The sequence below is a fragment of the Auxenochlorella protothecoides genome, assembly GCF_000733215.1.
Source record: "Auxenochlorella protothecoides strain 0710 unplaced genomic scaffold scaffold95, whole genome shotgun sequence".
In the NCBI taxonomy this organism is placed as follows: domain Eukaryota; kingdom Viridiplantae; phylum Chlorophyta; class Trebouxiophyceae; order Chlorellales; family Chlorellaceae; genus Auxenochlorella; species Auxenochlorella protothecoides.
In genome coordinates this window covers 16,559-38,588 of record NW_011934122.1, presented here as the reverse complement: position 1 = coordinate 38,588, position 22,030 = coordinate 16,559, and the positions used below count along the sequence as shown (strand labels likewise).

The window sequence follows — 22,030 nt, the reverse complement described above, 5'->3', positions numbered from 1 at the left end:
CGCCACGCTGACGCCGCGCTGGAGGCCGGCGCCGACTTCCGAGGCGCTGGACGCGGCGGTGCGCGCGGCGGCGGCAGCTGGCGCGGCGGTGGGCGAGGCGCGGCGCGTCCTGCGCGCGCAACAGGCGCTGGAGCGGTCCCTGTCCGGCGCGCTGGCCGGGCGCGCAGCGGCCGCCGAGCTGGAGGCCAAGCTGGCACTGGCGCGGCGCGAGGGCGTGCGTTGCCTGGCACTGCTGGAAAGCGCGGCGCGGGCGCGCGCCACGCTGGAGCTGGAAGAGGCGGCCGCCGCGCTGCGTGCCGCGCTGGATGCCGGGCGGGGGGGGCGGTGGGCGTGTGCGAGGAGTCCTGCGGCGCGGCGGGGGAGGCCTCTCCGCGCCTGACCCGGCTGCGCGCCGGGGTCCAGCGCGCCGAGGCCGTGCTGGAGAGCACGGCGCGGGGGCCAGAGGAGGCCTTCGCGCCTGGCGGGGAGCAGCCAGAGGCCGGTCCCCGCGCCGCGCTGGCGGCCCTGGTCGCCGCGGCGCGCGGGGCGGTGCTCAACGCCCAGCGCGAGGCGGCGCGGCTGGCCGAGGCGCGGGCGGAGGAGGCGCGGTGCCGGCGCGAGCGCGCGCAGGCCGCCCGCACCGAGAAGGAGACCGCCGACCGCCAGCGCGCGGAGCGGTGGGTTGGCGTGGGTCGGGGAGAGGGACCGCGGCGGGGGCCTCGGACGGCGTGGTGTGGAGGTCGATGGGATGGTGAAAGTTCATCGTGGCGCGAGGGTTTCTGTGTGCAGGTGCAGCGAGCCTTTGATGGCCCACAGCGATGACGTAGGGTGGCAGCAAAGAGACTCTCGGACCATCCGCTCCCCCCAAAACAAATTTCCCTGCAGGCTGCAAGCGGAGCGAGCGCTGCGCAAGGCGTCTGCCGAGGCCTCCCGCGCCGAGAAGAAGGAGCGTGAGCGCCTGGCACGCATGGAGGCCGAGGCCGACCGCAAGGTCGGTTGTGGTGGGGGTTCCGTGCATGAAGGGCCAGAGGGCGAGAGCTCGGCTCGACAGGAGCCTGGGACTGCCGGTCGGGCGCCGTCGACATCCAGGCGCAGCACAGGCCCCGATCGGCTCCTCGTGTGCACATCTCCAAGATTGTATGCATGCAAAACTGGTCGCCGTCGCTCGCCATGCCAACCCCTCTGTCCAACCTCATCAGATCCTGCAGGCACGGGAGAAGGCGGCCCGCCAGCACTTTGCGGCCCTGCAAAAGGAGCGACGGCGAGCGGTGCCCAGGCCCTCGGCGCTGGGGGCCGAGGCGGCGTGCCCCTCCCCTGCCTCCTCCTCGACGGCCCCCTCACCAGGGCCTGCGCTGGCCACTGCCTCCGCCAGCCCCTCGCACGAGGCCACCGACCCTGCCTCCAGCGAAGCCTGCACGCCGCGGGCCGGGTCTGGGGACGCGCTGGGCCAGCGCTCCGTCTCCCCCTGGGCGGCCCCGCTCCCGCGCCAGACCAGCGACCCCTCGTCGGTGGCCGCCGGCGCTGCCAATCTCGCGGGCCTGCGCTGGGGCAGTGGCGGCTGGACGGGCCTGGGCGGCGCCGCCGCGACGTCGCCACCCCCTGCCGGCCCGTATCCAGAGGCCGGCGGCCGGGCCTCGCGCCAGGCGGCCCTGGTGGCGGCGTTGGACGCGGCGCGCCAGCCGGAGGCGTGCCGCTACTTCGTGCACGGGTACTGCCGCGAGGGGCGGCGCTGCCGCTTCGCGCACGCGTTGCCGCACACGCTGCCGCAGACGCCGCTCTGGGGCGTGCCAGGCGAGGGCGGCGAGGCGCCGGACGGCGAGAGGCCGGAGCGTACGGCGCCGGGCGGGTACGCCGCCGCGCCCGCGCCCGGCGCGAGCTTCTCGCCGCCGGACTCGGCGGCCGGCGGCGAGACGCACCCCGCGCCGCCCTCCCCCGGCCCGACCCTGCCCGGCACCTTTGCCTTTGGCGCCCCGGGGTCGGAGGCCTTTGGCGGGGCCTCCGCCTCGGCGCAGCCCTTCTGCCTCGACGCCTTTGCGGGGCGGGGCGGGCTGGAGCGCTGGGAGGCGGCGCCGCTCTCCGCCTCCCTCCTCTCCGCCGCCACCCTGTCGGGGCCCTCCCTGGACTCGCTGCGTCGGGTGCTGCCGGAGTTCCTCCGCGGCGAGGCCCTGGACATGGACGACTGAGCACTGGGTATCCGGGATACCGAGGCCGGGCCTGGGATGCCAGGCGTCCCGTTATCTGGGCGGCTGGAGCAAAGGCCATGCCTCTCACGGTCACCCTCCTCTGCACATGCTCCCCACTCCCCTCTGCGCCTCACGCTCCCTCTGCAATCCATGTGATCCAATGAATAGTGTTTATTCCCGAGGTGAAACCCTCCCCCACCCCTTGTGCCCAAAGCATCCCCCTTCCGGCCCTTGGGTGTGTATTTCTTACGACTGTAATTCCCAGAACCAGGCATCCAGCGAGCGCCCGGTCGACACCATGGGACAAGGTCAGGCAGGTGGCGCCACCAGGGGTTGCACGCCTCAGCCATGAGAGCTGGGAGCCCCGGCACCAGACCACGACGACAGGAGCGGCTGCCATCATCGAATGTACAGTGCGATGACGCCCAGCAGGAGCACCAGGAGGAAGGCAAAGGGCGCGCCGGTGCCCACGGAGGCGGGGATGGGCATGAAACGCACGGCGCCAAACACGGCAAACCCGCCCAGGACCAGCCCCGCCATGCCCGCCGCCAGCGCCCCCCAGATGGCGTTGCCGCCGAAGAAGGGGCCGTCGGGGTCGCGCCGCGTGCGCTTGTCATACAGCTTCCACACAGCGTAGGCCAGGGCACCGCAGAGGGGCAGCGTCGGCTCCGCCGCGAGGCTCTGCCAGCCCGCCCACACCGCCAGGACGAGGAAAACGGTGCCGTCGTTCACTAGGGTGCTCACGGGGACGGAGGGCTCCACCGCTGAGCGCACCCTTTGCCAGAGCGAGACGCGCTGCGTAGGTGGGAGGGGGACGGAGGGGGATGGGAGGAGGTGCAGAAGGGGGGGTTTGACATGCCAACGATGCGGACTGCCTCTTTGGAAAGTAAAAGAGGGTATCTGGAAGAACTTCATGGCTTTGAGCAAGACAGGGGCCTTTGTATTGACAGGGTTTGCCAGCAAAGCCCCGCAAGGAACCCCCCTCAATAGTGCAGCATGCAATGCAGGTGCACCAGGGTGCCTCATCCGGTGCCCAAGCGAGTCCGCCCCGCAAGAATCACACAGCTCCAGAGCCTGTGCACATGGCGATATGACCCTGTCCCTCAGCCTTGCGCAAAGCCCACGCTCGACATACCTCTTCGCCGAGGGCGTCGGTCTTGCGGCCCCGCTGCGGCGGCTGGAAGCCGTGCTTGTGCCGCCACTTCATCCTCTCGGTGAGGATGGAGTCCAGGGCGAGCTCTATGGACTCCCTGGATGGCGCGTGATGCTTGTGGATCTGCGTGGCAGCGAGCGGCAGACGCGTGGCCACCCTGGTGCCGGGCGTGCTGCGTCCAGGTCAGAAATCTCCGGGTGGAGACTACCAGGGCCAGACCTCGGCCCCATGCACTCCCGCGCCTCACCTCAAAAAGGTAGTTCCTCGCCTCCTGCACCTCCTCGTACGAGGCCTGCCGGTCGACGCCCAGGAGCCTGGGGCAGAGATATGGCAGCAGGTCGCTTGTGAAAGATTGAAAGTATAGGGCTTGCACCACAACCTTGCAAGCCATCATGCCCACCACCCGACTCCTCCTCAGCACATCAATCCTGCAGCCTACTTGTAAGGATCTCGCTCCTTCAGTCGCGGAAAGACTTGGATGTCTTCAGGGAGAGGAGTGGACTCGGGCATGTCCATCCACCCAGAGCCCACAGAGGACCCAGCTCCAGGCCTCCTCGGCATCCTCGAGCCCTGGAACCGCACCCTGCGGCATGATGAGATGCAAGTTTTTGAGGGGATAGCATGCTCACGGGTACACTCAGAAGCATGCCCGGACCCAGGATTCAGCGGGCACGACATGTATCTTACCTGGAGAACTGCTGTGCTCCTGCTGGTCGCACGGTGAAAAACGGCGCGGCACTGGGTCGTATCTGCAGGCATTGCACAGCCACAGTCTGAGGGGCTAGCATGTGTGTGTGTGCCATCGCTCCGCCCCGGTCCTGGACAGAGGCGCGGACAGCCCGTGCCAGGAGTCTCGCAGAGGGCCGATTCCCGCAGTAGTAGAATCCCTCGCGATTCCCTGGTAGCTACTATATCACATGCTCCTCATCGGCCATGCAATATCCCACCATCCTCTGCCTGCATACCGTGTACGCAATGCATTGTCGATGAGCGAGAGGGGATACCCCATCCGCCAATGCGCCCAGCATGCGGCGCAGGCACCTCAATCGGCAATGCTTCCCGAGTACTGTGTTGAGAGCGAGTCCAGGCTGTCACAGGAATGTCAAGGGCAGATCAAACAATATGCACATGATTTCTTGATTATGTAAATAGATCATACACTTCGCTTCTAGGAGTGGTGAGGAATTGAGAAGTGTCGGCAGAGTTGGCCGCCCACTTGGAGCGTTCGGGCTCCCCTCCCTGAGGTGGCGAGTCCCTGTGGCTGGCATGAGCGCATCGCATCTAGATGCTGATGTAACTATCGATGCAGGTCAGTAATGATTGTCGGGCCCTACCAGGGGCAAAGTGAGTATGCTGGCGCTGATGTGGAAGTGCTGTGCTATGCAGTCCTTGCTGCAGGTGATGCGACGACTACCTCCGAGGTCTGCTCTACCTCATATAAGACTGATTCACATTCAAACAATGCAGCTTCATGTGATCCTGCTGTAATCTGGACAGAGGGTGTCCGGCACTTGCTGAGCGAGGGCCTGGGCCCTGCCCGCTTCCAGGCGGCCACGCGGCGGCTCAGGGTGCCTCCCCTCACCACCTGCCTGCGCGTGAACTCGGCCCGCGCCAGCCCTGCTGACCTGCTGCGCCTGCTGCGCGGCGCGGCCGAGGCGCAGGGCACGCCCGAGGCGGCGCTGCCCCGCCTGCACCCCCTCATCCCCGAGGCCATCCTCATTCCCGGCAGCGGGCCCCACAGCGTCGACTACTCGGCCGCAGGTGCTCGCCTGGATCTTTTGATCGGCGGGGTCTGGGGTGCAACCGGCTGTACTGCACCAGACTTTGCCTGGCTCTGGTTGCAGCCTGCCGGACACGGCTGCCTGCACTCTCGCAGCGATAGAGTACCCCCAAACCCTCCTCCTGCTCCAAGTCTCACCTCACCGCCCCTCCTGCACGCACTGGGACTGCGCAGAGGGCCGAGAGGTGGTCATCGTGCGCAAGGCGGGGGAGGCGGTGCTGCGGGGGGCCGACGTGTTTGTCCCCGGCGTGCTGGCCACCACGCCCGGCCTGTGCCCCGGCGACGTCGTCGTCGTCTCCATCGCCCTGGAGCGCCCCGGGTCGGAGCGATACGGCATCTCGCGCGGCTACCGCCTGGGCTCGGACCCGGGCCTGGAGGCCGGCGTGCCGCCGCGTGTCCGCGTCGGGCTGGGGCGCTGCCTGCTGTCCCGCGCCGACATGTTCCGGCACGAGCGCGGCGTGGGCGTGGCCCTCGTCGCCAGGGTCTACCGCCCCGGCGCCCCGGCCTGCGCGGTGCCGCCCGGCACGGCCATGCTGCAGAACCTGCCCAGCCTGGTGGCGGCGGCAGCGCTGGATCCCGCACCGGGGTCGCGCGTGCTGGACATGTGCGCGGCGCCGGGGGGGAAAACGACGGCGCTGGCGGGCCGTCTCGCGGCGGCGGGGCGGGGCGGCACCATCACCGCCCTGGACCGCTCCCACGTCAAGGTGGCGCACATCCGGCGCCTGGCGCGGGAGGCGGGTGTGGAGGCGCTGGTGACGGCGTACCGCGCGGACGCCTGTCGCTGCGTGCGGGGGCTGGCGGCGGGGTCGACCGGCGCGGGCGAGCGGGGGGCGACCTGCGCCGAGGGTGCGGGGCCGGCTGCCGAGCGGGGGCCGTCGAGCGGGCCGCCCCAGGGAGACGTCGCGGGGGCGAGACATCCTCACGAGTCCCAGCTGGCCGCGCCCATCAGCGAGGGCCTGCGGCGACGCCTGGAGCGTCAGGCGCTGGCGCGTCAGCGCCACGGCCAGCAACTGATCCTGTCGGCGCACACGGCAGAGGTGAGGGGTGGTCTCCGGTGGGGTGCTGCTGGGCCCGCTGAGGGTGGGCCTGCAGCGCCGCATGCCACAGAGTGCCGCTCGCGCAGCCACGCATGCCGCCGCGCGTGTGCTGATGCCCTCCTCGACGCGCGCATGCCCTCCCTCATCTGCCCAGGGCAGGGAGGCTGAGTGCCCCGGCTTTGACCCCGGTTCCTTCGACCACGTGCTGTGCGACGTGCCCTGCTCCGCCCTAGGCCTCAGACCCAGGTGCGGTGCCCTCACTCTTCGCCTGGGGGAAATGACACAAGAGTCGGCACCTGATGCCTGCATGCCGTCGCCCAACCTCCATGCGACTCGATCGCATGTGCCGCTGCGCTGCACTAGGTCTGTGGAAACCACACTCCGCTCCTGCTCCCCAGGCTGGCTGCTCATCCTCCCCCCCCCCCGGGGCCCATGCGCCCTCAGGTTCCGCCACGAGCAGACGGTGGAGGAGCTGGTCGGCACCGCGCAGTACCAGCGCCGCATCCTGGCCGCCGGCGTGGGGGCGCTGCGCCCCGGCGGCACCATGGTCTTCTCCACCTGCACCATCAGTCACCTGGAGAACGAGGCCAACGTGCGCTGGCTTCTGGACAGCTTCCCCCTCCGCCTCGTCCCGGCCCTGCCCAGGCTGGGGGGGCCGGGACTGGTCGCGCCGCAGGCCCAGCCCCCCCTCCTCACGGCCGCGGAGGCGGCCATGGTGCAGCGCTTTGACCCCGGGGAACCGGCCTCGGACACCATCGGCTTCTTCATCGCCAAGTTCGTCAAGCTGTGACGTGCGCGGGGCGGGGGGCTCATGCGTGGTGTGGCAAGCTCGGGGGGCGCCGTTGCAGCGGCCCCGCAGCACGACGAGCCACCCAGGGGGGCCTGCAGCGATGCTGCTCAGAGGAGGAGCGCATGTGCTGGCGCACGAGTGCCGAGCGATACAGTCCCTGGCTGATGCAGCCCAAAGCCCGCGTGCGGCACGCAAAGCAAAGCTATAACTTTTACTCCTTCTTCACTCCATCTCTTCTTGCTTCCCAATTGCTGCTAGCAGTGCTGCGTGCGACACAGTCAAAGGACACCACGGTAGGGCGGCAAGCGTGCAGACCGACCCCGAGCTCCCAAAAAGCTCTCCGCCGATCAAACACGCGTCCCCCTGCACTCACGGCCGCCGCCCCGTGCCCACGGCAAAGAGGGAGTAGCCCAGGAACATGGAGGCCACGATCTGGTTGTAGTAGTCCAGCTTGTGCGCTGCGGGGGGGGAGTCCACCCCCAGCCAGCGTCGCACGCCCTCCGCCCGCCAGGCCAGGAAGAGGTAGAGGAGGGCGGCGACCAGGAGCAGCGCGCGCGCGGGGAGGGACAGCGGCCGCCGCGCGGCGGCGGCCATCCGCGCGTTCTCGGCCCGCGACAGGTCGGCAAGCGCGGCCGAGCAGCCGGCCACCACGCGCTCGGCGGCGCGGCCCACGCTCTCCGCGCCTTTGCCGCGCGCGGCGCGCGCCTTGGCGGCCAGCGCCTGCCCAAAGGCCCGGAAGTAGGCCAGCAGGTCCGCATAATCCTCCACGTCGTGCATGATCTTTGCCGTCTGGCCGCGCCGCATCTTCACCACCCCAGTGAACACGCTCGGGTTGTCGAAGCAGGCGGCCAGCGTCCCGATGGCCATGATCTTTTCGTGGGAGGGGTGGGGAGTGGGGAAATGAGCGGCGAATGAGGAGGGGACAAGGAGGATGTAGGGTCTCCTTGCGCCTCATGAACAAACAGCTGGCACTGCATGCCATGCAAGGACCTCCTTGGGCAGCTCGTCGACAGGATCGTGACAAGCAGGGTGCCTGGCACCTCTGCACAAACGGTTCCCGCACCCTCCCTGCAGCCATCCCACGCCCAAACTACCCATCCGCCGCCACCCCCCACCTCACTCACCTGGGGCACGGCGCAGAAGCGGAAGATGGGCCGGTTCCTCAGGCGCTGCATGTAATCCAGGGAGGCATCCACATGGCGGAGGGCATCCGCGATCTGCGGCGATGGTGAGCAAGAGTGGGGAGGGAATCGGGCAAGCTGGCCGCTACGCAGTGGCGGTCTTCATGTCGTTCACACGCGCACACGGTACAGTCAGTGTTGCCAGCCACACAGTCAGCCCCGAGGACTGGGCCCTCCAGCACAGGCCTACCCCCACTCAATCCTCACTGTACCATGTCGTTCAGGCATGCGACCGCCGCCTCGGCATTCTCCGGATCTTTGAAGTCCTCCAGGCTGTCGCCATGCTTGCCCCAGATCTCCTTGGGCCAGAACATGCGGGGCGCCGGCTCCTCCATGATGTCCTCCTGTGGGAAAGGAGGGAAAGGGAGGAACAGGGAGGGGGGTGGAGGGGATAGGTCCAATGGCACGATCCTCACTCCATGAGGCTGAGGGCCTTCCAGTCCCTCGCCTGGGCCCGCCTCAACAGGGCGCAGACCCGGTGCCTGTGCTCCTCCAGTCCACCCGCGACTCACCAGGTAGTCGCGGATGATGTTGGTCTTCTGCAGGAACAGCCCCATGCCGTTGGACAGCTCGTGCAGCGAGGCAAAGTCCTCGCTCTCCAGGCCTACATCCGGGGACAAAGGATGCAGCCCAAGCTCGTGTGCAAGAGGACCAGGGGAATTCAGCTGGAGGCCCAGCATTTGGGGCATTCATACATGCCGCATTGTGGCTGCCTGGTGTCCTTCACGAAGCCCCTCCTCATCACCTGAGCCGGCAAAGAGGTTGGACAGACCGACGCCCACCAGCCCGGCGACATAGTGGCAGTAGAGGTCGTAATCCTTGACTGTCTCCACCTGGTGCCAGGGTGCCAGGGTGCCACGGAAGATGGGGAGGTATACCTGGACCAGGAGGCTTCCCTTTCCGGAATGCATTCCTTTCCTTCCCCCATTGCAACGCAGCAAGCCCCACCTCCTTGACGATGAACTCTGCCATGCCAGCCCCCATCCTCCGGCAGATGTCGGTGATGACCTCCTGGTACTGGGGCTCCAGCCCCTGGAAAGCGGCGCAGACGACGGGATACTGCTCCATGAGCTCCACATAGTGCCCGTGCCCACACTTCATGCTCCAGTCCCTGGCCAGGGACAGGGCGGGGCTCGAGGCTGGGGTTGCGGCAGCATCGTGGTGTTGATGGGGGCATCATGCGCCTCCAGCGGCAGCACCCTGCCCAACCAAGATCCCCCCACACCCCCAACAACGCGGCCTGCCACGCGCACTTCTCGTAGGTCTTCTCGTGGAAGGAAAGCAGGATGGGAACCTTCTCGGCCTGGTCAATCGCCATGTCGTCCTCCACAGTGTCCAGCGCCCTCAGCACCAGGTAGAAAACGCACACCGCGTCCCGCAGCTGCTCCGGCAATTGCTGGATCACGATTGCGAAACTGCAGCAGGTGCATCAGGGTCAATACTTCCGAATAAAGGTGTGTGTGCAGTGTCTCGCCGGGGCTCAGCTCACAGGGAGCCCTGGCAGCGCCCTGCATCCCAGATCCCAAGCCCCTCTCCCCCCCCTTTCCCCTCCTACGCCCTGCTGCTCACCTCCGCGACACCTTATTCAGCATGGAGTAGCAGAATGCAAGGTCCGGGTCATGTGGCAGCACTGCCGCGCGGCGGGCAGCCAGGTACATTGCCGCCTGCATGAGGGAGTTGGAGTGAGTATCAGCACAGCACTCCGACCCAGTCGAGGGGTTTGGAGCCGGGGTTGGGGAAGTTGCGTGGATTACCAGTGCGCACCATTGGGATGATCTCGTCCGGGTGGGAGAGCAGCTCGCCCAGCTTTCCCATGGCGATGGACGGCAGGGTCCAGACCGCAGTGATTGGGTCGGTGCTTGGGGACGACCTCGGCCAGGAAGAATCGGCCAGCAAGGCTCAAAACACCCTTGGGATCGATCCACGAATGACTTAAGGGAGTAAGGCAATCGGCCAGCTGGCCCGTGCAACCTACTGTTCATCCATGCGCATGGCGGGTGTGCAATGCCCGCCCAAGTCCGGTCGTCGCCGGGGTTTCAATTTGCACGATGCTGACATGGCTCATGAAGCGGGTCAGCCAGAATTTACGACAACACAGTGCTTCTTTGATCATGCATGGAACCATCGGATAATGTGATCACAGTGCTGCATCTTGTGAGAGATACAGGCGTGCATGACCTGCCCGGCATCGCCTACGCCGGACCCAGGTCCAGATAGCTTGCACAGCAGAGGCATGATGCCGGGGGCATGCCACGGCCTTTGATCGGCGTGTGGCTGCAGGAGCTTGGAAAAACCATGAAGGCTTGCTTGGGTGCCAATGCCTTCGTGCTGGCGCCCTGGCCTGGTGTATGGGCGACCGGCAGCCGGTCCATCGCTGCCCACTTTCGCCACCACATGCGCGGCGGGGATCTGCATGCGCATCCCTCCCATGGCAGGCTTCGCCCCGTCACCCCACTGCTCGCCAGGCGAGTGACCAGCGCAGCCGCTCCCGCTGTGTCTGCCTCGGACCCCCTGCTCACCCAGCTCACGGCGGCCCTGGAGTGGGAGACGCGGCATGGCTGTGCCAATACCCTCGGCTCCCGAGGGCAGGCATTCTGTGACTGGGCCACGGCGGCCATGGACAGCCTGGGTGCACGTGAGGTGGCTGCTTCCACGAGGCTGCTGGGCTATGAGGCGGCCGGCGCAGCTCAGCGCCTGGACACCTGCCGGGGGTTGAGGGCGTGGGTGGCGCGGGCCACCGGCAACTCGGCGACCAGCGCGCTGCCCGATACTGAGCATGCTGCCGCCGCCACGCCCCCGCCCGGCATGGGGGCCTCAGCTCCTAAATCAGTTGGGAAGAACGCCGGGCCGGCACGGCAGCCGGCGGCAGTCCCCCGGGGACGGAACGGCCTGGCCATCCCCAGCACCGAGGACTTCAAAGTGACCTTTGCGGCAGCAGCGGCGGCCGGCGCCGGCCTGCCGCCCCTGGCCGCCGTGCAGTCCCAGGGCTCCCAAGCCTGGCATGAGGCGCGATCAGCACGGCTCACTGCCTCCGCCTTCTCAAAGGCACTCGGGTTCTATCCAGGTGGGAAGAGCAGGGTGGGACAGACTGTGCCGGGCCTGGGCTTTGTGAGCTCAGAGGCTGGCTGCCGCTTTGGAGTAAGACCTCCGCGGCCTCACCCTCTCACCTTGCCAGGAGTGCGTCGACAGCTGTGCCGCTACCTTCCCTTTCGCAGCCCACCAGTGACACGTGCAGCCGTGCGCTGCCCTCAGAGCTGTGCACGACCCTGCCCCACCCCCCTTCTCCGTACGTGCAGGAGATCGTGAGACGCTGTGGAAGGAGAAGCTGGGCCTGCTGCCTCCGTTCCAGGGGAACGATGCCACGCGCTGGGGCACTGGGGCTGAAGCAAGGGCGCTGCAGTCCTATCAGCGCAACACAGGTTGGTGCAACGTGGATGCCATTCGCAGTGTGCCGAGGGCGTGCCCTCCAAAGCCTGCATTTCCCGTCCTGAATGTCTGCGGCCCTGGGATCAGGACGCCTTTGTCACCATGCGCGCACCCGGCGGGCCAACTCCCCAGCGACTTGCCCCGCTCTGTCCCACAGGGTATGTCGTGCAGGGCTGCACATTTGCCGTCAAGGCGGATGATGCGGTGCATGGCTGGCTGGGCGCCTCGCCCGACGGGCTGGTGGAGGCCGGGGCTGGACCCCCGGGACTGCTGGAGATCAAGTGCCCTTTCAACAAGGGTGCCCCAGAGGAGGCCTGGCCGCCGCAGCATGCGATCTGGTACTACATGCCCCAGGTATGGAGCACAGGCCCGGCGCATTTGTCTGCCTGCAAACGCACGAAATCCCGCCGGAAGACTGTCACCTGCCAGCATTGTCCTCCCAATACACGCTCCTCATTATCCCCATTCAATCCCTTCTCCATGGCCCGTCTCCCCTGCCACACTCCCCCCTACCCAGATACAAGGACAGATGGAGATCATGGACCGGGAGTGGTGCGACCTGTATGTCTGGACTCCGGCCAACGGCGCCGCTGCCTTCCGAATACCGCGGGACCGGGCCTACTGGGCGGCCTGCTTCGACGTGCTGGCGGAGTTCTGGTGGGCACACGTGGTTCCCGCCCGGCTGGCACTGGATGGGGGGAGGGAGGAGGGGCTGGAGGGCATGGCACCCCCGCCGCAGCACCCAGCCACAGAGTGGCTGAAGGCCGAGAGCCAGCACCTGGCACGAGCCGCCCCGCGAGCCTTTCATCCCCCCGACCGATCCGCATGACCGTCCTGTGGCTTGAATATAAGCTAGTGCCATCACTGCTCTTCTGAAAACTCAAGGCTGGTTGGGCTTGAGCCTCATCTGGGTATTACTCCTCCGGCTGCCACTGTGGGGAGTGCCACGTAGGACCGGCTCCCCGTCTCGGAGCCCGGCGGGGCATCAATCCACGACCAAAACTCGTCGAGGTTACCCGGCCCCTGTTCTGATCCGTTCTATCCCATGCCTCGAGCTCCCTTCAGGGCCTTCAGACCCAGCCGACCTGCGCATTGGGGGGCGATCACACTTGGGTCCGTCCTCCTCCTCCTGATCCTGGGATCGCACTCGCTTGGAAGCCCTGGACGCCTCCTGGCCCTGACCATGGCGCATCCGATCGTGCTCAGGAACTCCAATGGCACGGAGGTGGACATCCTCCCCCTGGGCGCCATCATTCAGAGGCTACGGGTTGCCGACAGGGACGGCCAGGTGGCCGACGTCGTCCTGGGTTTCGACAGCGAGACACCATACAGGGTGAGCATGTGAAAATGCTGATAGGATTCATATTCATGTTTCGTTAGAATGTGCTGCAAGCCTCGATGGTTCGGAGGCTGACAGGGCCTGTTTCGATGGTGCACAGGATGGCACCTCCCCGTACATGGGGGCAGTGGTGGGCAGAGTGGCCAACCGCATCGCCAAGGGCCAGTTCGAGCTGGACGGCGTGACGTACAAGCTGAATATCAACAACGGACCCAACAGCCTGCATGGTCAGGATGAGGGGGGGAAGATGGGAAATTTGCGACACACGAGTGCAGGCAATCACCCTGGTTGTCTTGCGGCAAGAATGAAGGGCGTGATGTGTGGTGCATGCGTTCATGTTCCTGCTGCAGCTGCAATCAGTATCATGAATCGCATCTCGCAATCAACCAGCCCCCATCATCCGCTCAGGTGGTAAGGTGGGCTTTGACAAGCGCGACTTTACTGTCAAGGGGAATGAGCAGGGCAAGTCCGTCCTGCTGGAGTATGTCAGCCCAGATGGGGAGGAGGTGAGGCCAATGGCGCGAAAGAGCTGCTGACGGATAGGCCGCTTGCCCTGCCGCCACGTCTGCTGCCACGAGGAATCCTCCCCCGGATCCATCGCGGCCAGCCTCAGGCTGTCCACTCTGATGTGCTTGCTTTCTCCCCCCAATCCTTATCCCCCAGAACTACCCGGGCACGGTGACTGTCAGCGTGCTGTACGAGCTCACAGACGCCAACGAGCTCAGGGTGACCATGAAGGCGAGCGCCGACAAGCCCACCCCCATCAACCTGGCCCAGCACACCTACTGGAACCTGGGGGGACATGAGTCTGGCACAATCCTGGATCACCAGCTCACCATCCAGGGGTGGGTGGGCTTCATGGTGTTGGTGGCTGGGCACTGACTCGTGGTGGGACCTGGAAAGGCAGTGACAGGATGGTGGGCGCTGTGGCACTGCATGTGTACCTTGCGAGGCGGCCCTCGCGGTGGAGCAGGTACACATTGGAACCGAGGCCTGGGGGTCCCTCTCTGAGGAGCGCCCCAGCTTGCCAGGCCGGGTCGTAGGGCTGCACGCACTGAGCGCTTTGGCCTTCCATACTGATCAAGCATCCCTGGACTCGCACCTCATCCCACAGGGACCACTACACCCCTGTGGACGAGACCCAGATCCCAACGGGGGAGATTGTGCCCGTGGCGGGGACGCCGTTTGACTTCACCACCGCACAGCCTGTGGGCCAGCGCATTGCCAAGACGGAGGGTGCGCGTCGGCGAGGGCAGGCTATGGGCTGGACATTCTGTGGTGGATCCAGTTGGACAACACACGGCCCAGAACATGTCTACATTCACATCCTGCACAGTGCCGCCTTCCCCCCCGCCTGAACGTGCAGGGGGTTACGACCACAACTACGTGCTGTTTGGCCTCGGACCGGCTGCCAAGGACCGGGTCAAGGACGGCGCGGCATTCTCTGTGTGAGTTCATCGGTTTCTTCCATGGGTTGGTGGCTTTTTCTTGGAGCGCCAAGCAGGCTGGAAGGGCATGCTCCTGCGCTGCCGCCAAGGAGGGAAGGATCGACAGCTCGAAGCCCCCTGACTCTCCCCCGCCGCTCTGCCACTGCAGCCCGCAGCCAGCCATCACCCTGGTCGACCCTGCCTCTGGGAGGGCCCTGGAGGTCTGCACCACCGCGCCGGGGGTTCAGGTGTACTCGGGTGAGTCTGGAAGCCCTCGGGCTGCCAGCGCCAGCCTGGTGCAAGGAACTCGTGCCACCACTCTAGGCCAGAGCCCGGAGGGCAGGAGACCGCATCGTGCCCGATGCCTCGTCGCTCCTCAGACGCCTGTCCCTTCCGATCACTGCCCCTCCCGCCCCCCCCTGACCCACAGGCAACTTCCTGGACGGCACCCTGAAGGGCAAGGCGGGGGTGAGCTACGTGAAGCATGCGGGCCTGGCGCTGGAGACCCAGGGCTTCCCCGACGCCGTCAACCAGCCCGCCTTCCCCTCGGTCGTCCTCCGCCCAGGGCATGAGTATGTGCACGCGCTGGTGTACCGATTCTACACCGTGTGAGGGGCCTGGGGCCCCCGGCATGCCGATGGGTCTCAGGGGCAAGTCGTGATTGGTGAAATGCCCTCTTGAACAATCTCTACCCCGTCGACAGCTTGAGGTCTCTGGTGGCAGTGACACTGGGCCAGGCGAGGGGGAGCGTGAGGGTTCAAGTTGAGCGTCAAGTCCGTGAACGGGGCCAGCACGACCACACGCGCCCTACTCCGAATCAGAAGAGGAGGAGCCGTGCGACTTCTTCTTGTGCTTCTTGGACTTCTTGTGTGATTTCTGCGGCAGGATGGGAAGGTGGAGAGGGTGGGACCGGAGCGGCACAAGTGCCGCAGTGTGGGCGAGCACGCCTGGTATCCCGCTGAGCCAGACCAGGCCCGCCCCAGCCGCACCGCACCCTGCTCTTGTGCTTGCGCTTCTTGTCGCTGCGGTGCCGCTTGCTGCCGCCGCTCCTCCGCCTGCCGGCGTCGGAGTCGCTGCCGCTGGCGCTCAGCGCCAGGTCGCTCTCCTCCGACTCCTGCGCCAGCTCCCTGGAGGGGCCGGGGCCCTCGCCCCCAGTGGCCGTCTCGCTCGCGGCGAGCCCGTTGCGGCACTGCTTGGTCAGGTGGCCCACATGGCCGCAGATGCGGCAGGCCCCCCGATCCGCCCCGCCACCGACCGCCCCCTGGCTCTTGGCCAGGTTCAGCAGGCTCTGGTAGTTGGTGATGGCCGTGTCAAAGCCGCCAGTGGCCAGCACGGCGGTGTGCGCAGCGGCGCGGCGCTCCGCCGCCGCCTTCCGCCCGCCGCCGTGGGAGGGCGCATGGATGAGGGCTTCCACGCCCGAGTTGGAGCCCGTCTGCTCACTCACCACGCCGATCACGTTCTCCCACATGGCATTGCCCTGGAGCGCCACGCTGCAAAGTGAGGAAGCCAGGGAGGGAAGGGAAGGGGGTGGTCAGAGCGGGCAATTTGTATCAGCAGGCCAGTGTGGCCGTCCACCGGCACTACATACAGCTCGAGGGCCGCATGGCCTTACAAAGCGCCGACTATAGGACACTCGGCTGCGCATCTCAAACAAACGATAGAAACCCACGGGCAAGGCTGACGAATGGAGCCCGGCGCCCGGCAAGCCTTCCTCACCTCGTGCGAACGCGGTTCTGGGATGCTTTCAACACGCCACGGGTTGGCACTGTGGCCACCATTGTTATTTATGACTGTTGAACAATAGTTTTTGTGGACTCTTGAGCCACGCGGCAACACCGTCTGGGAGGGGTGCAGCGCCAGGGATGGTATCTATTCTTGACGTGGAAGCAGAACGCTGAGCTACAAACAATGAAGCAACCGATAGACTCTTCGTTCCGAGGTCGAAGGAGCAAAGAGTCAGGATGCAGGACGCAATGCTGAGGCCGTCGCGGGACCAGCCCCGATGGGAGGGTGCATGATCTGTGCCATGTTCAGCACTCCCCTGGGTCGACTCTTCAGGACGCCCAAGTGGTTGTGCATCTCATGCTAACTGCCCTTCTCGTCAATCTGTGGGTTAAATATTATGAGTGAAAAGCGAGGCCCCTACACAAGTGGTGTACTGGATGCATAGATATGCCAAGGTGCCTTCCGAGGCTCTCTGACCAATGACCTGCCTCATAACTTACTCAATGGCCTAAGCATGATCAGTGTCTAGTAATCAAGTTGGATTGGCGAGGGTAGCATGGTACAGCGGAGCACAGGGTGCATAATATACACCCAGCCTGGGGCTGGCATCCCTTGGCGCCTCTCCCCAGATCATGGGAAGAGAGCCCGCAGCTGACAATTGAGACGGAACTGGAGGAGGCCCCTGTGCGCCTGGGCAGTCGCAAAGGCAGCTTTACAAAGCGGACAGAGACCAGGGATGTCGACCCTGCTGTGCAAGGCGTGCAGCTTCTCATCAACTCCTCAACATGGGGACTTTGGGGCGCTGGGCCCCACATCCCATCAGAGGCATCGATTGGCCGCAAACGAAGGTCCCTGGCCGTGCAGTGTCAGATGGCCATTGACTGTCGATGTGGAGATCTCTTCATGTGAACATAAGCTTTCGCATTGTCGTGGGCATCACTCCCGACGGGCTAGGCAGTGTGACCCAATGCTGGCACCCATCGCCCGTCCGATCCTACCTCCACCCCTACTTGGGAGCTTGCACCAGGCCTCCCAATCACAAAGTTCCCAACCAGGCGAGGTGTCCATTGCGCGCTTGACCCTTGCCATGCAGAGGTCGCTAGTCCCTTCCCATCTCGTCTTCCCCGGTCATGCATTTTCTGCTTGTCTCACATCATCTGTCGTACGGTACATGAGCGCGTCATCCGGGTGCCGCATCCCTGCAATGAATCGCGGCACGGTGGCTGCATGCGAGTTGCCGCCAGGCACTCCTCCCTACACCTGCTCGACCTAGTGATCGTGGGCGGTGAACTGATTGTCGGGGAATGCAATATCCAGCATTGTATGGTGTACGCAGCTCCGTAGCACATTCAAACAAGCAAGTAGGGCTTTAGGTGTTAGAGTATGAGGAATTGAATGTGGTCAGGTACGGCTTCACGGCAAGGGCTCGGGCCCTGCTTGCCTCGGATAAGCACGACCAACACGCTCATGGCTAAAGGCCTGGCGCGAGCGCAGGCCGCCCCAATCCATCACAAAATGAGCGATTGACTTCGGGGTGTGATGTTCGTAGCTTGATCCCACCTTTGGCCCAAAGGCTCTGGGACAGGTCACGTGCCGACGGGAACGCCGTCATCATCGTGTCATCGAGGCCGTGAAGGGGGGTAATGTGAGCATCTCCATTGCGGGGAAGGTGCGAGGATCCGGGAAGACAAGTTGCTGTTCAAGGCGTTCTGAGAGTTTGAGTGGCTGTGATATTTTACGATTCGTGTTCGACAGGCTAACGTCTTGTCCTCGATGGCAAGCCTGGATGTTCCGGACCGGCAAGCACTTTCCGGCTTCCCGCGACGGAAATTTCACAAGCCGCCCAGTTCCAAAGCGCAACCCGGAGCTACAACGAGGCGGGTGCATCGGCCTGGGGTTCTCAAACTTAGCTCCAAGTCAAGTACCAACAGTGCATGGACCAGCGCATGTGATAGATCAAAGTCGGGGGATCCCACCTTCCACAAAACTGGACTAACAAACGGAAAAGTAAGACTGCCGGACGATACAGGATGCCGTCGGCGTCCAGGAACCCCACCTTCCTGGCTGGACTTATACTCATTCTGACCAGATGTGCCTTTGCGGTGAGTTGAAGTGCTCGCTTGTCGATGTCGGTCCCGCGTGAGTCAGACGATCTTTGCCGCTGCCTCGCTTACCTGCCCAGCTTCCTCGACCACCGCAGGCACATGCAGCTCCACATTCATCGCGCTTCCCAGTGCAATGTGAGTCGCGTGCTGTGTTTGATTGGGGGGGAGAGGGGATGTGCGGTGCCGGTGACGCCCCTTTCCGCTCGAAGTCCTCCGAGACGCGGCTCCGGTCAGGCCCCAGTATCCGTATCGAATGATTAAGCTTGGTGGAAACATGCTTCCTTGATCATGCACACGAGCACTGCACTCGAGTCGGCCCATCGCGTCAGGCCTGCACCCGATGCTTCTCCAACATTTCGCACATGTTCGATTCCTTGCAGCCTAGGAGCCCGTGTGTACCAAATGACAACTGATAATGCAGATGCCATTTGCAAGTGAGTAGCGGAGAGAGGGTTGTGGTAGCAGAGCATGTGCGTGTGCATCACTGGGACGAACTCTTTTGGTTGGTCATTGAGCAGCCTTGGCATCTAACATGTACCACAAAAAGCACACTCCACTCTGTGCTCGCTCAAATTGACGATGAGCAGGCATAAAGGCTTTAGCAGGGCGGGGTCCATTCGCACCTCCACCCTCCACATCATGGGACTGTCCATGCAAGCCATTCGAGTGAGCAATTTTGAGGTCATGTCAATGCGCTCAACGGAGGTCCTTACAGCCGTGGAGTGCCTTGCGGTGGGCCAGAAGGCGTGCACGGCGGACAGCAACGGCAACATTGGCTCCGACAACAAGGGCAAGAACAACTTTGGCACCAAAAACATCGGGAATGATAACATTGGTGAGCAGGGGGTGGGGTGCAAAAAGCATGCAGGATGTGCACAGCCGCTGCATGCTCAAGTTGAATAGCCTGATGTATGATACAAGCCTACCTTTGCAGGTAATTCTAACGTGGGGACCGCCAAATGGGGAAACAGCAACCATGGCACGGGTAATCGCTGCTTCAACAAGACAGGGAACACCAAGGTCATCAATAACTGCAGCCTTTTTGAATTCCGCAAGGATGCTTGGGTCCTGTATTTCCCGCCGCCTCCCGTGAAGAAGTATCCACCCCCGTCTGTCATGAAGTCTCCAGCCCTGCCTGCTAAGAAGTCACCGCCACCCCCCGCACCACTCAGTCACCATCCCCACCCACCAGTCACTCGCCACAACCACCCACCAGCAAGTCTGCACCCCCACCCGCCAAGAAGTCCCCACCCCCACCCTCCAAGATGTCTCCACCCCCACCCGCCAAGAAGTCACCGCCACCGCCTGCAAGAAAATCTCCGCCACCACCCACTTCCTCCCCTCCGCCCAGCCCTTCTCCTCCACCGAGCCCTCTTCCCTCACCACCCCCACCACCTCCACCGAGCCCTCCTCCCTCACCACCTCCCCCAAGCCCTCCTCCCTCGCCACCTCCACCACCTCCACCGAGCCCTCCTCCCTCACCACCTCCCCCAAGCCCTCCTCCCTCGCCACCCCCCCAACCTCCCCCAAGCCCTCCTCCCTCGCCACCCCCACCACCACCACCAAGCCCCTCACCTCCACCCCCACCGGCACATACGACTGCCACACTTGAGTTCAGAGATCCTGTAGATGGAAAGGTCGACATCACGTGTTTTGTTACCACTCCGTTGTACACTCCCCGCATGGTCACGTGATCCTTGTTTACTTCCTTACTAATCAGAGAAAGACTAATGACAAGTTTCAGCCCCCAGTCCGCCACCACAATGATCGTGGATGAGTCAATGCCGGTGAAATTGCGGGATGAGTATGCTCTTGGCTCCGCAGCTGTGATGTCGACTAATAATGATTTCAAAGAGGTGGTGCCCCTGACTCTGCTCAATCATTATTCACCACCTCCTCTGGGAGCTGCCCCACCACCACCAACATTTGGGTCCATAACCGGAACTGTCAGTAGAGCAGGGACAACATTCACATTCTCCTAGACAATTACTAGCTTCACCCCAGACTTAGGCTACTTCGCGTTTTTGACGGCTGATGGTGCCATAATCCAGAGCACATCCCAAATGTTCATGTCGAGCCCGTACGGTTACACGACGACTTTGGATGCTTCCAGGGCAGCACTCGCGTCCTACGCCCAAGCAGTGGCCACCAAGAATGGAGCGGGCAGCACAAACGTCCTGACCTTGAACTGGTGAATCTGGTGCATTGCTTCCCATTGATGGCTTTCAAACAATGCTTTCTGAATGGCTTTAGGGTGTGTAGCCCAATGAGGACTGCTTGATGGGGACGCTGGTCTGTAGCTTTATAGGCACACAGAGAGAGTAAGCTGCCCCGAGACATCTGAGAACCAAGAGGCAGATAGCCACTGATTGCCACAACTCCAACTCCTGCCCTGCTCCTGTCGCGGATTGATGGAGGCACGATCGATATTCGAGATAAGTACATGCATACCTTAGAAACTAGGCCAACCCTGATTTACAGCAATGTCTCAGTTTGCGTGCACTGTCCGTCGCATTTTCTTGACCACGAACCAAGGATTCCAGTTCTTACGAAAGATCTGCAGATGCATGATACTATGCTGTCGCTTCGATGTTTCTCCTGGGTAATCCATCCTATTGACGATTGCAATTTTAATGCACAGCAAACTAGCGCCCTCTCCCTATCAGGATGATCCTTTCATTCCAGAGCTTGATGAGGTGCATCAGTGTGGGCACATTGCCCAATGGAAAGCAGTCTATGCCGTCAATTTCCTGGAAGAGCAACCAGGGGGATGCTACTGAGACAACCTTATGTTGTCCTTTGGGATTCCTGGCGAAATTGACGTCATGCATCGATGGTCCACGTACGGCAGTCGTTCATCTGCTGCAGGGGACTGAGTTGCAGTGTGTGACAATCCAAAAATTCTCGAATCGTGAGCCTCAATGTCCGCTCCAGCCAGAAATTGCCGAGGGTAGTCAATCCTCTGGAAGCTTTCCTCATTAAGTTTCTGACACCCCCCCCCGATTCGGGCCTTGAAATCGCGGATTCTGGATTCTGGGCGTTCAGAGCAAGAAAGAACGGATTTCCTTTTTTCACGTTCCAGGGGCGATGGACACACGGCCCTGTAAACAGCGCTTCTGCACCCATACCAGCTCATCAACACCCATATCTCGTCCCCCGCTTTTGTAATGCAGGCTTGCGCATAAGCGGCCCCTCTCCTAGCCACGGAGACGTCATGATCAAGGGGATCGGCCAGTGGCATCGAACCCTCCCGTTCCGCCCCTAGACAGCGAGTTGCACGTGCAGCATTGGTCCAAAGACCCCCGCATTGCGCCTTGGAAGCCCTTTGCTCCTGCATGGACCTCCACCAGCGGGGAAAGCGCAGCCCTCGGCCCTACATGAAGCCCGAGAAGAGGCCCGACATAGTGTCGCCCTCCAGTCCGAGCCTGCAGGCTGCCGACATCATGACAGCCCCGCATGTGCCCCTGACCAACACCTTTCGGCTGGGCAACACGATCCTCGTCGTCCTGTGAGCTCGATGGGGGTTCGGGGTGCCGCCTCGCGATCTGCATGGGTATGCAAACGGGAGTGGAGGGGGAGCTCGGGCAGGGTCCAGCACCTACGCTGCATGCCCTCCCCCCGCCTCTCCCGATGCAGAGCCAACAGTATCTCCTATGCCGCCTGCATTGCCTACATGCTCTGGCTTCGCCCAAGTGACTGCCCCATGGCCACAGCATTTTATGCAGAGGCAGGTCCTTTCCTAATTTTTGGACAAAGGGAGGGGGGGGGCGGTTGATAGGGTACTCTGAATTAAGATGAAGGCTCGCAATCAGCCCTGCATGCGAGTGGATATGGAGGATGGCGCGGCTCCCACACCTTGCCAGGCCCCGCTGCAAGCGGTGGCTATCCATGCGCGGCCGGGCAGA

The 22,030-nt window shown here is 63.8% G+C and overlaps 9 protein-coding genes across 9 annotated transcripts in view; 5 read left to right on the top strand and 4 right to left on the bottom strand.

Moving 5' to 3' along the window:
• Positions 1–2,162, top strand: part of F751_6728 (hypothetical protein) — a gene marked incomplete at both ends in the record, with an annotated part of 4,376 nt that extends 2,214 nt beyond the window's left edge. Inside the window, 3 exons of the mRNA XM_011397251.1 lie at positions 125–324; positions 865–970; positions 1,179–2,162. Of these exons, the coding sequence (XP_011395553.1) occupies positions 125–324; positions 865–970; positions 1,179–2,162 (1,290 nt within the window). The remainder of the gene's footprint in view (positions 1–124; positions 325–864; positions 971–1,178) is intronic.
• Positions 2,163–2,561: 399 nt separating this feature from the next.
• On the bottom strand, positions 2,562–3,706 carry F751_6727 (hypothetical protein; the record flags this gene model as incomplete). Its single annotated transcript, XM_011397250.1, has 3 exons — positions 2,562–2,957; positions 3,298–3,438; positions 3,563–3,706. The coding sequence occupies 3 exons, from the start codon at positions 3,704–3,706 to the stop codon at positions 2,562–2,564; spliced, it is 681 nt and encodes a 226-aa protein (XP_011395552.1).
• An 875-nt stretch (positions 3,707–4,581) lies between these two features.
• F751_6726 (Putative methyltransferase NSUN6) lies at positions 4,582–6,922 on the top strand (the record flags this gene model as incomplete). Its single annotated transcript, XM_011397249.1, has 6 exons — positions 4,582–4,624; positions 4,813–5,076; positions 5,270–5,577; positions 5,800–6,132; positions 6,287–6,378; positions 6,577–6,922. 6 exons carry the CDS (start codon positions 4,582–4,584, stop codon positions 6,920–6,922), a joined length of 1,386 nt encoding a protein of 461 aa, XP_011395551.1.
• Positions 6,923–7,291: 369 nt separating this feature from the next.
• F751_6725 (Squalene synthase) lies at positions 7,292–9,918 on the bottom strand (the record flags this gene model as incomplete). The annotated part of the gene is made up of 9 exons (XM_011397248.1): positions 7,292–7,792; positions 8,047–8,139; positions 8,316–8,447; positions 8,616–8,707; positions 8,849–8,936; positions 9,052–9,214; positions 9,357–9,518; positions 9,673–9,767; positions 9,868–9,918. 9 exons carry the CDS (start codon positions 9,916–9,918, stop codon positions 7,292–7,294), a joined length of 1,377 nt encoding a protein of 458 aa, XP_011395550.1.
• An 801-nt stretch (positions 9,919–10,719) lies between these two features.
• F751_6724 (hypothetical protein) lies at positions 10,720–12,358 on the top strand (the record flags this gene model as incomplete). Its single annotated transcript, XM_011397247.1, has 5 exons — positions 10,720–11,022; positions 11,083–11,167; positions 11,400–11,522; positions 11,687–11,883; positions 12,047–12,358. 5 exons carry the CDS (start codon positions 10,720–10,722, stop codon positions 12,356–12,358), a joined length of 1,020 nt encoding a protein of 339 aa, XP_011395549.1.
• Positions 12,359–12,712: 354 nt separating this feature from the next.
• F751_6722 (Aldose 1-epimerase) lies at positions 12,713–14,907 on the top strand (the record flags this gene model as incomplete). The annotated part of the gene is made up of 8 exons (XM_011397245.1): positions 12,713–12,862; positions 12,969–13,095; positions 13,277–13,374; positions 13,532–13,713; positions 13,983–14,104; positions 14,235–14,316; positions 14,465–14,553; positions 14,726–14,907. 8 exons carry the CDS (start codon positions 12,713–12,715, stop codon positions 14,905–14,907), a joined length of 1,032 nt encoding a protein of 343 aa, XP_011395547.1.
• F751_6723 (hypothetical protein) lies at positions 13,725–13,943 on the bottom strand (the record flags this gene model as incomplete). Its single annotated transcript, XM_011397246.1, has 1 exon — positions 13,725–13,943. One exon carries the CDS (start codon positions 13,941–13,943, stop codon positions 13,725–13,727), a length of 219 nt encoding a protein of 72 aa, XP_011395548.1.
• Positions 14,908–15,102: 195 nt separating the features above from the next.
• On the bottom strand, positions 15,103–16,073 carry F751_6721 (CAX-interacting protein 4; the record flags this gene model as incomplete). Its single annotated transcript, XM_011397244.1, has 3 exons — positions 15,103–15,171; positions 15,290–15,785; positions 16,012–16,073. The coding sequence occupies 3 exons, from the start codon at positions 16,071–16,073 to the stop codon at positions 15,103–15,105; spliced, it is 627 nt and encodes a 208-aa protein (XP_011395546.1).
• A 683-nt stretch (positions 16,074–16,756) lies between these two features.
• On the top strand, positions 16,757–17,293 carry F751_6720 (hypothetical protein; the record flags this gene model as incomplete). The annotated part of the gene is made up of 1 exon (XM_011397243.1): positions 16,757–17,293. One exon carries the CDS (start codon positions 16,757–16,759, stop codon positions 17,291–17,293), a length of 537 nt encoding a protein of 178 aa, XP_011395545.1.
• Positions 17,294–22,030: the final 4,737 nt, after the last annotated feature.